General features: G+C 44.1%; 1 protein-coding gene across 1 annotated transcript in view; it reads right to left on the bottom strand.

The window, feature by feature from the left end:
• The window catches only part of LHX1 (LIM homeobox 1), a 90,323-nt gene that overhangs the window by 68,137 nt on the left and 6,484 nt on the right, over positions 1-15,702 (bottom strand). The window contains exon 2 of the mRNA XM_058164165.1: positions 2,483-2,709. Coding sequence (XP_058020148.1) covers positions 2,483-2,709 — 227 coding nt within the window. The remainder of the gene's footprint in view (positions 1-2,482; positions 2,710-15,702) is intronic.

The raw sequence follows: 15,702 nt of genomic DNA, 5'->3' as shown, positions 1-15,702 counted from the left end.
ACGCTGATGACACCCAGCTGTACTTTTCCACACCGGGCCACCCCAATGAAGCTATCGAAGTGCTGTCCCGGTGTTTGGAAGCCGTACGGGTCTGGATGGGGAGAAACAGGCTCAAGCTCAATCCCTCCAAGACGGAGTGGCTGTGGATGCCGGCATCCCGGTACAGTCAGCTGAGTCCGCGGCTGACTGTCGGGAGCGAGTCATTGGCCCCGATGGAGAGGGTGCGTAATTTGGGCGTTCTCCTGGATGCACGGCTGTCTTTTGAAGATCATTTGACGGCCGTCTCCAGGAGAGCTTTCCACCAGGTTCGCCTGGTGCGCCAGTTGCGCCCCTTTCTAGACCGGGATGCCTTGTGCACAGTCACTCACGCCCTTGTGACGTCTCGTCTGGACTACTGCAATGCTCTCTACATGGGGCTCCCCCTGAAGGGCATCCGGGGGCTGCAGTTGGTCCAGAATGCAGCTGCGCGGGTGATAGAGGGAGCCCCTCGTGGCCCCCGAGTGACACCTATCCTGCGCAGGCTGCACTGGCTACCTGTGGCCTTCCGGGTGCGCTTCAAGGTGTTGGTGAACGTCTTTAAAGCGCTCCATGGCACAGGGCCGGGTTACTTACGGGACCGCCTGCTGCTACCAAATACCTCTCACCGACCCGTGCGCTCTCACAGAGAGGGACTCCTCAGGGTGCCGTCGGCGCGACAATGTCGTCTGGCGACACCCAGGGGACGGGCCTTCTCTGTGGGGGCCCCCGCCCTCTGGAACGAGCTCCCCCCAGGACTTCGTCAACTTCCGGACCTCCGAACCTTTCGCCGCGAGCTCAAAACTTACTTATTTATCTGCGCTGGACTGGGTTAGTTTTTTAAGTTATGGGTTTTTAAATGGGTTTTACTTCCAAATTTTAATTATGGCCAATTTAAATAAGTTTCTTATTAGTATTTTAATTGTATGTATTGTGCATTTTACTTGGCTGTGAACCGCCCTGAGTCCTTCGGGAGAAGGGCGGTATACAAATTTAAATAATAAAATAAAAATAAATAAATAAATACGATCCAATGCAAGCTTTTAAGTCTGTCGAATGTAAAATTCCTTCTCTTGCATTCCCGCTCCAAGCCTGAAATTAGATTCAGCAGCTGAAACGAACCTTATTCATTTCAATGATTCTCACTGACTTTCCCTCCGTTCTCTTGTGACTTTGTTAATTATTTCGGCTTTCCTGCCTTTGCAAAGGCATCCCCATCCTGCCTCGACGCTGTTCCATTGTTTGAGGTGGTATTTGGACGGTACATTAATTTGAGGAAGGGAAAGGCTGTTGTTTAAGCAGAGACAGAGTGCAAGCAGCGTAAATCTGCCTTTCCCAACTTCAAGGGATGCTGGGGAATTCTGGGAGTTGAAGTCCAGACTTCTTAAAGTTGCCAAGGTTGAGAAATACTGCTATTAATGATACCAAAATAAATAGGGCAGGGGTTGGTTTATGTTCAGGAAAAGACCATGCTTTGTGTTAACAGATTAAAAAGTCTCGTTTCTCTGACAGAGGAGAAAAATCAAAGTCCCAAAGACATGCTAGCATTGGTCAACCATCTGCAAGTCCACACCACTGTCAAACATATTCCCAGATAGACTGCCTCTGACTCCGGGAGTTCTACAGTGGTGGCCAAAATTGTGGAAACCTTTTTGGGAAAAGTGTATTTTCTAAAACAAGCTAATAACACCACTTTTTTTTTTTGGAGTAGTACCATAAAATTATATATCAATGGAAAGATAATTTCATCAAGAATGTAATGCAATAACTTTTATGAAGGATTTGCTATTAGAATAGCAGTTACCGTCTAAAGAAGAAAAGTGAAACACGAAGAAAAAAATGAGATATACAAAAATGATCACCCTAGAAAAAATGAGATATACAAAAAATGTTCACCATGTCAGTTAATACTTAGTTGGGTAACCTTTAGCATGAATTACGGCCTTACAACGTCTTCCCATGGAGTGAACCAAGTCTTTTAGTTCTGCAACTGTTCTAGTGTGAAACCAAGATTGAACGATGGCTTCTATTAACTGGGTTTTATTGCTGGGTTGTTTCTGACTAACAAGTTTCTTTAGTCGGCTCCATAGATTTTCAATTGGGTGAAGGTCTGGGCTATTCCCAGGCCATTCTAGCAGTGGAATGGGATTATCTTGAAACTCCAAAAAAAAAAAGTGGTGTTATTAGCTATCAAACCTCAAAAATACACTTTTCCCAAAAGGTTTCCACAATTTTGGCCACTACTGTACAGTGCAAAAAAATGGAATCTACACTCCCCACCCACCCACCCCATTGAACTAATCTTATCAGTTCTTCTAAACTGGGGCTCGGTTTCACCCACACCAGGGCACACAAGCTGAGTTCCTTTTTGTCACCTTTTAAAACTAATTCCTGCCTTTGATACCTTGAATCAAGCAAAGCGGAATCTGCTCGGATAAAGGTCTTCCCAGCCAAGAAAATGCCTCACCTGAGTGCAAACTGTTCTCTTTGGCAGAGTTGCTGTTGCTCAGATAATCTTCTTTGCAGACAAATTTGTTCTCATCGATGATATAAAGTTCTTCGCCGGTAGACAGTTGTTTGTTGCACATCATGCAAGTGAAACAGTTCAAATGAAAGACTTTGCTTCTGGCCCTCCGGACCAAATCGCTCGGAGAGATGCCCTGCGCACAACCGGCACACTTGGTACCAAAACACCTGGATGGAAGGGAATGGGAGAGAGAAAGAGGGAGGGAGGGAATAAGGAAAAGGGAGGGAGGAAGGAAAAGAATAGAAGATAAAGGGGAAGGGAGGGAGGGAGGGAGGGAGGGAGGGAGGGAGGGAGGAAGGAAGGAAGGAAGGAAGGAAGGAAGGAAGGAAGGAAGGAAAAGAATGGAAGTTGGAAGGAAGAAAAAGAATGGAAGTTGGACAAAAGGAAGGAAGGAAAGAAGGAAGAAAAAGAATGGAAGTTGGAAGGAAGGGAAGAAGGAAGGGAAGAAGGAAGAAGGAAAAGACGGAGGGTGGGAGGAAGAGGAAAGGAAGGAAGGAAAAGAAAGAGGAAAGGAAGGAAGGAGGGAAGTAAAGAAAGGGAGGAAAAAGGGAGGGAGGAATGAAGGAAGGGAGGAAAATAGGGAGGGAGGAAAAGGGAAAGGAAGGAAGGAAGGAAAAGAGAAGGAAAGGAAAGAAAGTGGGAAGAAAAGAAAGGAAGGAAAAGAGAGGGAGGGAAAAAAAACAGTTCACCAGTGAAATTGATTAGGAAAAGAATTTTGATTCAGATCAACCATTTTTCTGGTAAAAAAACCTGAAGGATAATCATGACTCTAACCCAAATAGACCTGCCAATCCACCCACCTGGTGCGTCTCAGATATGCTGAGTCAACTCCTTTTATTTATTTCTTGGATTTCCTTCCTCCTCTTTTATTTAGGAGCTGAAAGAGGAAAGACTTGCACACACCCACCCCTTATTTGCCCCCACAACAGTCCTGCAAGATAAATTGGGCTAGGAATACTACCTGGCCCAAAGCCACCCAGGGAATCTCTGTACCTAAGGGAAGAGTAAAACCTGCCCACCCTCTGCTCCTAACCCAGCACCCTCCCTACTAGATCCAAAGCTGTTTTTCCAAGAGGCAACTGGACTTTCTGGTTTTTCTTTGAAGACGTTTCGCTCCTCATCCAAGAAGCTTCTTCAGCTCTGACTCATTCCCCACCATCCAGTCAAAGCTTCCTTGGATGAGAAGCGAAACGTCTTCAAAGAAAAACCAGAAAGTCCAGTTGCCTCTTGGAAAAAGCACCTTTGGGGCAACCATGTATGAATTGGAGCAGGGGTCTCCAACCTTGGTCCCTTTAAGACTTGTGGACTTCTAGCTTTGCTGGCTGAGGGACTCTGGGAGTTGAAGTCCACAAGTCTTAAAGGGACCAAGGTTGGAGACCCCTGATTTGGAGGGTTATATAATCCAATGCCTTTGAAAAACACACACTGTGATGAACAACAATCAAGGAAACCGCATCTTGTAGTGCAGGGGTATCCAAAGCTGGCCCTTTGAAGAGTGGTGGACTTCAACTCCCAGAATTCCCCCAGCCAGCATGAACTATAAATATGAGCAAGTTGCTGGCTGAGGAATTCTGGGAGTTGAAGTCCCCCACTCTTCAAGGGACCAAGTTTGAACCATACCTGTTGTAGTGTTTCACCAGGGTGTGTAAACTCAACCCTTCTGTCTTCTTCTCCTCTGAAACAGAGGTAGCCAGTTTCTGGGATGTTTATTTCGGCCTTATCTGAAGGCTCTTATCTCTGTTACAGTCGGAGAGGTACACTTTTCCATTTTTTTTAAATTGGGGAAAGAAATCCATGATATATACCAGGGGTCTCCAACCTTGGTCCCTTTAGCAAAGCTGGCTGAGAAAGTCTGAGAGTTAAAGTCCACAAGTCTTAAAGGGACCAAGGTTGGAGACCCCTGGTATATACCATGTTTTTCAACCTCAGCAGCTCTAACAAGTCTGGACTTCAACTCCCAGAATTCTCCAGCCTGCTTGCTTGAAGCTCTGGGGACTTCAACTCCCAGAATTCCCCAGTCAAATTTCTTTAAAATGCTTATAAGATGATTGAAGGCCTTGAGACTTAAGACACATCTTAAGGAGTAGGCCACACATCTTAAAATTGCTGAGGCTGATAAAGACTGTTTTATATATATACAATATTTCACTAGTAAATATTACCTTAAGCCAAATTGCTCTGGCTTTGCTCTCTTTTTTTAAAAAAAAATCGATTTCCATAGGTATTGTCAGCTGAAGTCATTGAAAAAGGAACACCATGAATGGGAGCATCAATTGTCTGGTTTTTTAAAAATAACTTTCTTTCCCCTTCTTTCTCATAGCAGTCAGAAGACACAGTCATTAAAAAATGCATTCAAGGAAGGATGAAATACGGCTAGGGGGCAGCACCGAGCCAGTGTTGGTGAGTCTCAGGAAGAGGAACTGAACTGAGCGGAGTTCATATGGAATGGACACCACCAGGAGATCCCAATGACATGAAGCGGATTCAGGGAGTCAAGGAAACTTCCCAGAAGAAGGAAGCAGCCAAACGCTTTTGATATTTTTTGGTTCCAAAAAATAAAGGGTGTACCTATTGCCCCTTTTTTGGGGGAAAACAGAAACAGGACAATAATCAGAGGTGAAATCTACTTACCTTTCTTATCGGTTAGGAAGTGCACACACCCCGCCCACGCACTCGCTCCAGTCACATGCGTGTGTGTGTCACATGCGCATGCAGACCTTTTGCGCATGCACAAATCCTTCTGAAGATGCGCAGAAAGTAAAAAACACATTATTTCCTGGTTAAAACCAGGAAGTAATGACACCCGGGTGGGTGGGCGGAGCTTTGATCCGCCATCGCTACCGGATCGCCGAACCACTGGCCACGATCGCTACCAGATCACCCAATCCGGGAGCATTTCACCCCTGACAATAATGTGACATTTTAAACACACGTAGATAAATAAATTAGGTTGCTAAGTGCACATTCACACAAAGGGGAATGTATTTCTCTCCACCAGCTACAGAAAAATGATATATATAGGAACAGAAAGAGGCTCTCGGCTTACTAGCACCAGACTAAAACATAAGGTGGAACAGTATTTCTATTCCCAAACTATATAAGACTAACCACTTCCTGAGAGCATCTTGAAAGTAGTAAGAGGAAAAAAGAAAAGAAGAAAAATTCAATATAGAACCGAAGACCAGATATGGTGCTATTTTATTCTTTCTTTCTCATCCAACAAACACTCAAAGCAAGAAGTAAAATGGTAAAAGAGAGTAGAATTTTTTTTTTCAAAAGCATAAAATTAATGCTTCAATCCATTAACCAATAAGAACCCGGTGATATGAAGTGGCTTTTTCTAAATACCAAGAGAGAACATGGCTTAAACCAGGCCATCCTGTTAAAACTCCAAAAAGGATTTATTTGCATGTATGTAGCATGTTACATGACCCCGACGACGGTATTTGGATCCTTCCGATCTAGAGGTTTAGCGCCGAGCGGTCATAACGGAATACAAATTACAGTTTCCATTACATTTAATCAAATGCGCGGCGCTACCTACTTACCAATAATAAAATTCCCGTGTGTGCGAGATGTATTTATTTATTTGTTTGCTCGTCGCATTGATGGCCCTTCTTTTTTTCCAGAGCGCGATACTCTGAATCAATTCCTTCCCTCCCACCTCCAAAAAAAGCAATTATACGAGACTCACTCTCGGTTTTATCCCGTGAAAACAACCTTGCTAGGTAGGTTGGGGTGAGAAGTTGAGCAACTGATTCAAAATCACCATAGAGCCCCCCCCCATCCCAACTTGGTTCAAGAGGAATTCAAACCCACAAGAGGTTTTAATAGAAACCTTTTTAGAAATTTCTGTTTAGGGTCTTCAATCCTAACGGAAAGAAATCAACCATCTTTGGAAGATGACAGATCCTGAAACTCAACTACCATATTTTTCAAACTATAAGAGGCACCTAAATATAGAAAAGGAAAACAACAACAACAAAAACCTTTTTGGCCTGTGCATGCCCCACTTTCGTGCCTTTTTTCGTGCCTTTTTGGCCCTTTTCCAGCCTTTTTTTGGCCCGTTTTTCTGAAAACGGGCTGGAAAAAGCCTCAAATACGGGCCCAAAAAGCCTCAAATATGGGCCAAAAAAGCCTCAAAAATAGGCCAAAAAGCCTCAAAAACAGGCCAAAAAAAAAAAAAAGCCTTGAAAATGGGCCAAAAAAGGCCTTGAAAACAGGCCCAAAATAGCCTCAAAACGGGCTGAAGAAAGCCCAGAAAACAGGCTGAAAAACGGCCTGAAAAAGGCTGAAAAAAGGCCCAAAAATGGGGTGTGAGGAGGCTAAAAAACAGCTGGCGGGTGGGCGGGGCTTCAGCAATATTTGGTCTATAAGACGCACAGACATTTTCACCCCCTTTTGGGAGAAAAAAAATGTGTAATCCGAAAAATATGGTATTTTGGCCACCCAATGAGAAGAGACCTTGGCAAAGACCCCAAGGTTGGGAAAGATGGAAGGCTAAAGGAGAAGAAGATAAGCAGAGGATGAAGATGGTTAGATAATGTCATCCATTCAATGAACGTGAATTTTGGCAAACTCCAGGAGACAATGGCGGACGGGTGGGTGGGTTGGTGAGTGGGGCTGGGGGCGGCTGTGCTCCATGGGGTTGTGAAGAGTTGGACAAGACTTAGCAACAACAACAAATCTATTGTCCTGTCTGGTTTGTTCTGGGTTTATTCCTTTTATTCATTCGTTCATTCACCGTTTATTCATTTGCATGTGTATATCGCATGTTGGCTTTTTATTCCACTAATAAATATATCTATATATCTATATATGTAGGTCTTTAGTTATTCGGGTTTTCTCCCGCGTAAAATTGGAAGTGTCTTGGTGGGAGAAAACCCGAATAACCAAAGACCTACATACAAACACCCGCAAAAACCTCAGAAAACAAATATCTATATATCTATATATCTCTATCTCTATATCTATCTATCTATCTATCTATCTATCTATCTATCTATCTATCTATCTATCTATCTATCTATCATAGTTTTAATGTATCATTAGCCATCCAAAGTTTATATTTGTAAGGGTATCAATCCATGGAATGATTGGACGACTGAATAATTCCATGGTTCAATCTATCCTGATTGCTTATTTGTAGCCTATGGCTATCATTAAGTGTTGTATCTTTAAGTGTTAAATTTGTACCCTGTGACTATCATTAAGTGTTGTAAGTGTTGTACCTTGATGAAGGTATCTTTTTTTTTTATGTACACTAAGAGCATATGCACCAAGACAAATTCCTTGTGTGTCCAATCACACTTGGCCAATAAAGAATTCTATTCTATTCTATTCTATTCTATTCTATTCTATTCTATTCTATTCTATTCTATTCTATTCTATCCTATCCTATCCTATCCTATCCTATCCTATCCTATCCTATCCTATCCATCAGTCTCTGGAGGAAACAGCCAAAAGTGGAATGAATGAATACCTCAAGCCTATTTTGGTCACCAAACTTTCTAAATCCTGCGTGAGCCCAGATTTTTTACAAAGTGGGTGGATTACAGCAGTGGTGAGCTCCTAAAGAAGACAACCACTGGATATTGGAGAAATCTACCTACATCAATCCGTTCAGCCACAAAGCCAAGTCAACTGTAAATCTGGCCTACCGATCCATAATCCATACCCTGAAGACTCCAGACCAGTGGTGGGATTCAAATTTTTTTACTACCGGTTCTGTGGGTGTGGCTTGGCGGGCGTGGCAGGGGAAGAATACTGTAAAATCTCCATTCCCTCTCCACTCCAGGGGAAGGATACTGCAAAATCCCCATTTCCTCCCGATCAGCTGGGACTTGGGAGGCAGAGAAATAGATGGGATGGGGCCAGTCAGAATTTTTACTACCGGTTCTCCGAACTATTCAAAATTTCCACTACCGGTTCTCCAGAACTGGTCAGAACCTGCTAAAACCCACCTCTGCTCCAGATCTTGTTGATCTTGGTGGATTTCTGGAAATTAAACACAGTTGGACCTGGCTAAGGTGTGTTAAGAAACCACCTGGAGATTTGCAAGCTGTAAGCTAGATTCAGTAGTCTATAGAACAAAATAAAAACTCCAAAGCATCACTTCCTAATTATTGCTAAGAAAACAGCACTGATGTGTCCGCAGAATCACCAGAAATGAAGTCCAGATTTTATATTTATTTAGGGGAGGATCATAAATTGAATGACATGCTAACAGCATTGCTGTTAGTTCAGTTAAGAATTTAGAATTACGTTCTTAAACATGAACACACTTGCAACTTTTACTTTGAGCAATATCCTTCCAATCCAGATCCCATTTGAGAGCCAGATTTCAAATAAATTCAGCAGATAAGTAAAATTCCCTCTTCTTTCCTATATTATCTATGGGGAGGGAAGTAGGGTGCACGACAAGGCTGAAAAAGATGAAAGAAAAAAAGGAAAAAGGAAAGGAAGGAAGGAAGGAAGGAAGGAAGGAAGGAAGGGAAGGAAGGGAAGGGAAGGGAGGGAGGGAGGGAGGGAGGAAGGAAGGAAGGAAGGAAGGAAGGAAGGAAGGAAGGAAGGAAGGAAGGAAGGAATCTAGACAGGAGTCTCGGTAAGTTTATTTATTTAATTTGTTAAATTATTTGTTGCTCACCTTGCCATGGGAAAGAAATTTTGCATTTGGGACATTTTTGGTAGCCTCCATATTTATTCCTTATCTGTTTCTACCCCCCCGCCCCCACACTCAATTTAATATACCTATAACAACTGTATAATGCATATCAGGGCAGATTTGAGTTCAAATTCTATCAAGAGGTAAGCCACTTGATCCTCAGAGCCAGATGCTGCCCCAAACATCTTTGTGTCTCCCCTTCCCCCCCCCGCCAAAAAAAAACCCCTCTGATCGGGGGGTGCTGAAAATCGGTGCTTTATTTTCCTTCCATTCTGAGATGCGAAACTCTAAAAAAAAAAAAAATAGCCTAAGCGAGGCAGCTTCTCTCATAAATGGGAATTTCTCCACAACTGGGAAACATTTAGGTAAAGAGACCAACAAGAGATTCAGGAACTGAGTTTAAAGAGCCTTTAAAAGTGCCCTTAATTCTAGCAGCATGTTTGGTACTATCTTAAGTGCCGGTAACCTAGCACAAATAAAGAGATGTTGACATTCCCATTTCCAATGGGTTTTTTTTTTTTTTTTGAACCATGCACCAACCCATCCACAAGAAAGGGGAGGGGGACATAATTGCAACCTTTCGATATATGAAGGGTGTGAATAAGGTTCTAGAAGGCAGTATTTAAGGAAAAATCAAGAACACGGGGACATAATCACACACTGACATGAGGGAAGTTTTAAAAAGTCCTGTTAGAAAGTATGACTTCACAGAAAGAGTAGTGGAAGCTTGGAACCTTCTTCCAGGAGAAAGAAAGAAAGAAAGAAAGAAAGAAAGAAAGAAAGAAAGAAAGAAAGAAAGAAAGAAAGAAAGAGGGAGGGAGGGAGGGAGAGAGAGAGAAAGAAAGAAACATTAACAGTGACAGCTTTTACTTTAGCAATATCCTTCCAGATCCATTTAAGAGCTGAATTTAAATAAACCAAATAAACCCACTTCTTTCCTATCTTATCCATGGGGATGGAAAAGGAAGGAAGGAAGGAAGGCTGAAAAGGTGAAAGGAAGGAGGGAGGAGGAGGGAGGAGGAGGAAGGAAGGAAGGAAGGAAGGAAGGAAGGAAGGAAGGAAGAAAGGAAGGAAGAAGGAAGAAGGAAGGAAGGAAGGAAGGAAGGAAGAGAAGGAGGGAGGAGGGAGGAGGGAGGAGGAAGGAAGGAAGAAAGGAAAGAAAGAAAGAGGGAAGGGAAGAGAAGAGAAGAGAAGGGGAGGGAGGAAGTGGAGGGGAGGAAGGAAGGAAGGAAGGAAGAAAGGAAGGAAGAAAGGAAGGAAAGAGGGAAGGGAAGGGAAGGAAAGGAAAGGGAGGAAGGAAGAAAAAGAAATAAGAAATAAAGAAAGGGGAGGAAGAGAAGGAAAGAAGAAAAAGAAAGAAAGAAAGAAAGGGAAGGGAGGAAAGGAAGGAAGGAAGGAAGGAAGGAAGGAAGGAAGGAAGGAAGGCGGTCAGTCATGAGCAACTGAGTTTAAACATGCTTGGGATAAACATGTCCATCATCCGACAAAAAATTTAAAAAATAAACTAAAAAACCTCAAAGGGCAGACTTGAGAGCCCACTAGGTCTTTTTCTGCCACCAGTTTTCTATTTTTCTGTAGTGTCCCAATCACAAAGACAGGGCCCTCCAATGTGTGGGTTTTAAATATCTTTATCGCTTCCTAGCCACGGGTCTTCACCAGCTGCTTTCAAGCCCTTTAGCAATTGTTCTGGAACTAAATTCCATGCAGATCTGAATGACTGACAGCTAACCATTTGCTTGACCCCGGCTCCAGAAGGAGTGGGGGGGGAATAAACCCCCAGAGGTTTCCTTGTTGAAAGTGAAAATGGGAATTGCTGTTAGTTCAGGCACATGCAAGGACTGAAAACACAACACACACACACATACACCCATCAGAAGGTGGTGGAGTTAGAAGTAGGGTTCAAAAGAGGCAATCAAATGGCTGCAGATTTTTTGCTGATGCAAAAAAAGAAAGAGAGAGAGAGAGAGAGAGAAAGAAAGAAAAAGAAAGAAAGAAAGAAAGGGAGACAGAGAGAGAGGGAGAGAGAGAAAAAGAGAGAGAGAGAGAGAAAGAGAGAGAAAGAGAAAAGAAAGAAAGTGGGAGATAGAGAGAGGGGGAGAGACAGAGAGAAAGAAAGAAAAAGAAAGAGGGAGGGAGGGAGGGAGGGAGGGAAGGAAGGAAGGAAGGAAGGAAGGAAGGAAGGAAGGAAGGAAGGAAGGAAGAGACGAAGGTATTCACAACATAAATTAAGATTTGCAGCCGGTTACCACACTGAAAATATTAAATATTCCTCACTCCACAGGGATGCTGGAAAAATATCAAGAAAAATAAAAGAGGGTGTACGTTAGGTAGCTGCATATATTACATTTCTCCATCAATTATCTTATTACATGGTTCTGGGCATATTTACTTAGAATTATACCCCATAGTGTTTAAGAGAGTTTACTTGAGCAAATACACATTGAATAACAGTTTCCTTTGTTGTTGTGACTATCCCTAATAGCTCCTTTAATCAAGAAGTGTACAAAAACAACACACCGGTTGCCTGAAAATATTAACAGGAATTGCCACAGTTTTAAGGACCTAATAAAGCAAGTCCTCCAGTGAAGACTACAAAGCGGGTTCAATGAACAGCAAATACAGTTCCTTTCTTTCTTTCTTTTTTTTTAAAAAATGCAGTTTCCTGAGTCTATTCCGATCTGCCTCGCTCTAAGAAAGAAAAAATTGGGCACTGAGATGGAGAGATGCTCAAAGTTGTCTCTTTGTCTTGTGCTGTATTTTTTTTAAAAAAAATATTTTCTGTTTTTTTTTCTCCCATGCTTTAACAATTGTAAACCACTCAGAGTTACTCCTAATTTTTTTAAATATAGTGTTCTCCCCCACTGTCTATGTAGAAGAGTAAGTCCATTACTGCACGAGTCAAAAAGAGGGCTGTGAAAATATCTACAGATCCCTCGCATCCTGGACATAAATTGTTTCAACTTCTACCCTCAAAACGACGCTACAGAGCACTGCACACCAGAACAACTAGATACAAGGACAGTTTTTCCCCGAACGCCATCACTCTGCTAAACAAATAATTCCCTCAACACTGTCAAACTATTTACTAAGACTGTATAGAATAGAATAGAATAGAATAGAATAGAATAGAACAGAACAGAACAGAACAGAACAGAAATTAGAAATGGAATGGAATGGAATGGAATAGAAATTAGGAATGGAATGGAATGGAATGGAATGGAATAGAATAGAATAGAATAGAATAGAATAGAATAGAATAGAATAGAATTTTTATTGGCCAAGTGTGATTAGACACACAATTTGTTTTGGTGCATATGCTCTCAGTGTACATAAAAGATACCTTCATCAAGGTACAACACTTACAACACTTAATGATAGTCGTAGGGTGCAAATTTAACACTTAATGATACAACACTTAATGAAAGTCATAGGCTACAAATAAGCAATCAGGAAACAATATCAGTATAAATTGTAAGGATACAAGCAACAAAGTTACAGTCATAAGTGGAAGGAGATGGGTGATGGGAACGATGAGAAGATTAATAGTAGTTTACTATTTACTGAATAGTATTACTATTCTTCTTCTCTTCCTTTCTAGTATCTCTCTCTTCCCACTTATTACTATAACCACGTTGCTTGTATCTTTCAATTTATATTGTTTTGGTTTGTTTCCTAGTACGATTTGATAGCTTATTAGTAACCTTGACTGTCACTAAGTGTTGTATCTTTTTATTCTTGATGAATGTATTTTATTTCTCCTTATGTACACTGAGACCTTCTGCACCGAAGACAAATTCCTTGTGTGTCCAATCACACGTGGCAAATAAAGAATTCCATTCTATTGTATGGGGGTATAAGAAAGAATCGACAAGAACTTCTCCAGCCGTGTGTGTGTGTGTGTGTGTGTGTGTTTGTGTGTGCGAGAGAGAGAGAGAGAGAGAGAGAGAGAGAGAGAGAGAGAGAGAGAATGAGAATAGGATTCGGGACTTTCTGCTCGCCAAGGAAGCAACCTCTTCAAGCCCATCTGGTCGCCAGAGCTCTAGAACCGAAGCAGACAAGCTACCCAGTTTAAAACTCTTCCTTCCTTCCAGAGATCCAGCTATCCTAATTGATCGACCCCTGATGTTTGATGCCGTGGGAACCCTGGACCGTTGTGGCTTATTCAGCAAACCACAACGAAGCCTGTCCTTAGCAAGGAATTCAGAGTCAAGCCTTGAACCACGAGGGGGGGGGAGGGCGAATAAATTCGATCAAGAAATAAAAACTTGAGAGTCCTTGGTGTCTCTCTGAACTCAGTTGTTTTCTTGTAGAGGTTTCATGACCCAGACTAGGGTAACTTCATCAGTGCTAGTTGGGTAACATAACGTCTGCAAGAAACCAACCAAGCTCGGAGAGGACCAAGGGTCCTTCATTCTAAACCCTGAGCTGCAAATCAATCAATAATAAATACAAGAAACCCTTTCAATTAAAAACTCAGTTGCAGAAACCCAAAGTGTGCGTGGGGGGTGGGTGGGAAAGACTTCGGATTTTCATTTTAAAATGCTTTGGAGGAGATCCTCTCTGCGTGGTTTTCTCTGCCAAGCAGAGGGATCTTATCGATCCCATCTTTGGGTGGAATTGACTCAGAAGGCCGATGATCACCCTGGAGCTTTGGCAGCTTTGGAAGAAGGCCTCGGATCCAGGTGGGATCTCAGTAACAAAAAAAAAGTGGCTAGGCAAGGAAGGTTTCCATGCTAACCGTGGTTGGTGGGGACCCGGTCTCCTCCCTTAGGGACAATCCTGGCTCATCCTTGCTTCTGAGAATTTCAAGGAACCAACCCTCCAAACCAGGGTTTCCTCACAGTGAGAGAGGCCCCCCCACCCATTCGTTACGGGTGACATACCATTACAGCTGCCATCTTGACTTTTTTGCCCACAGGCAGCAGACATCCTTGCAAAAAAATCAGGGCCCCTGGAATCTTCACACGTTAAGGTTATGGGCGCAAGTCCAGCTTTGCAGGAACAGCTGCTGGGCTGACTTGCTAATCAACCCACCAGCAAATCCCCTAAGCAGTTTCCTCCAGCACCCCCTTCCGTACCCCCCCTCCTTTGGGGGGGGGGGTGTCCCAGCGCAGGGTGGGGCTAAAGGGGAGCCTAGTAACTTTTACACCTGCCTTACTAAAACCCGGCAGTATTAACTAAACCGGCTTAAGGAGTGAGTAACTGTGGAGAGTAAACTTAGAGAAGGGAGTAAACTTGGAGAAGGGAGGGAGGTGGGAGGAAGGGGGGGGTCTTCACATTTCCCCCTGCCCCTTTTAGAAAGAGGTCCACTTTCTGCACCTCTGCGTATTTTGTCTAACGTCTGTGCGTTCACACGTAAACGTTGACTGACTCGCTTTTGCTTGCGCCCCTAAAAAACGCCACCCATCCTCTAAAATAAAATACGAATTTCCACGGCCGTTTTGCCTTCCTTTGCGCGGCCCTGTAGACTAATCCTGCCGGTGGGTAAGTCCCAGAGTGGGCGATCCAACCCCGTTCCTTCATCCACGCTTATTCTCGGATCGGTGGTGGGGGATCTGGGACCGACTAGCGGTCCCCAACTGAGTTGAGCCCCGGAGAACGTTCGGTCTGGGCCGCCCCGCCCCCCGCCTTTTCCCCCACGCAGCCAAGAGAGAGGAGAAGGCAAGGCGGCCCGGAGAATGATGGGGGATCGGGGCCACCGCCAGCCCCGGGCGCTTTCTTAAGCCACGCTGGTCATTTTCCCACATTCCCCCTTGGACCCGCGGGCAAAACCGTTCAGCACCCGGTTTCTGCGCCTGGATCCACGCTTCCAGCTTAAGTCACGCTTGGCGGGAATCCCGGCTTGTTTTTAAACGAGCCAGGCCGACCCGATTGTTCATTTTTTTAGGCCAAGCCATGAAAGTCGGGTTTAACACAAACCACCATGGCTAAAGTCGGGCTGAGCCTAAAGTAGCGGAGAGACGGCTGGGCAGGCTTTGTGCGACGGCTTCGTGGCGGAGATGGACACACACACACACACCCTCACCCCCAATCCTCTTCGCTGGGAGTCAGATCCCGCGGGCGACCTACTTCTGCCCACCTGGCTGGTGCCCACGACCGCTCCAACGCGCGCGTCTCAGGCGCCACTTGGCAGAACCGCAACGGGGCTCGGTTCGTTGGAAAGCGGAGACGCAGAACGACTCGCCCAGCGTCCCCCCCGCCAGCCGAAGCAGAAGCGCGGCGGAGCCTTTGCAGCCTGTCTTTTGCAAGACTCCCGGCCGGGTCGGGTCGAGGTGGGGTGGGGATGATGGAGAGCTGGGAGTTTATAAGTGCTTCGACCGTAGGATGCAGGAGCGCCGTTAGAGGACAGCGATGGTCTCTTTTTCATTCAGACGACCGGGCCCCGTCTCTGTCGGTCAGGTCAAGCTCTGGAGAACTGGTAGACACGTGTCTTTTCTAAGCCAAAAGACGCCGAGCTCCCTTCAAGGCTGTTTTCTCCTACTCCCAATAGATTTCC

The sequence above is a fragment of the Ahaetulla prasina genome, chromosome 1, assembly GCF_028640845.1.
Source record: "Ahaetulla prasina isolate Xishuangbanna chromosome 1, ASM2864084v1, whole genome shotgun sequence".
Classification (NCBI taxonomy): domain Eukaryota; kingdom Metazoa; phylum Chordata; class Lepidosauria; order Squamata; family Colubridae; genus Ahaetulla; species Ahaetulla prasina.
This window is presented reverse-complemented; position numbering and strand designations above follow the sequence as displayed.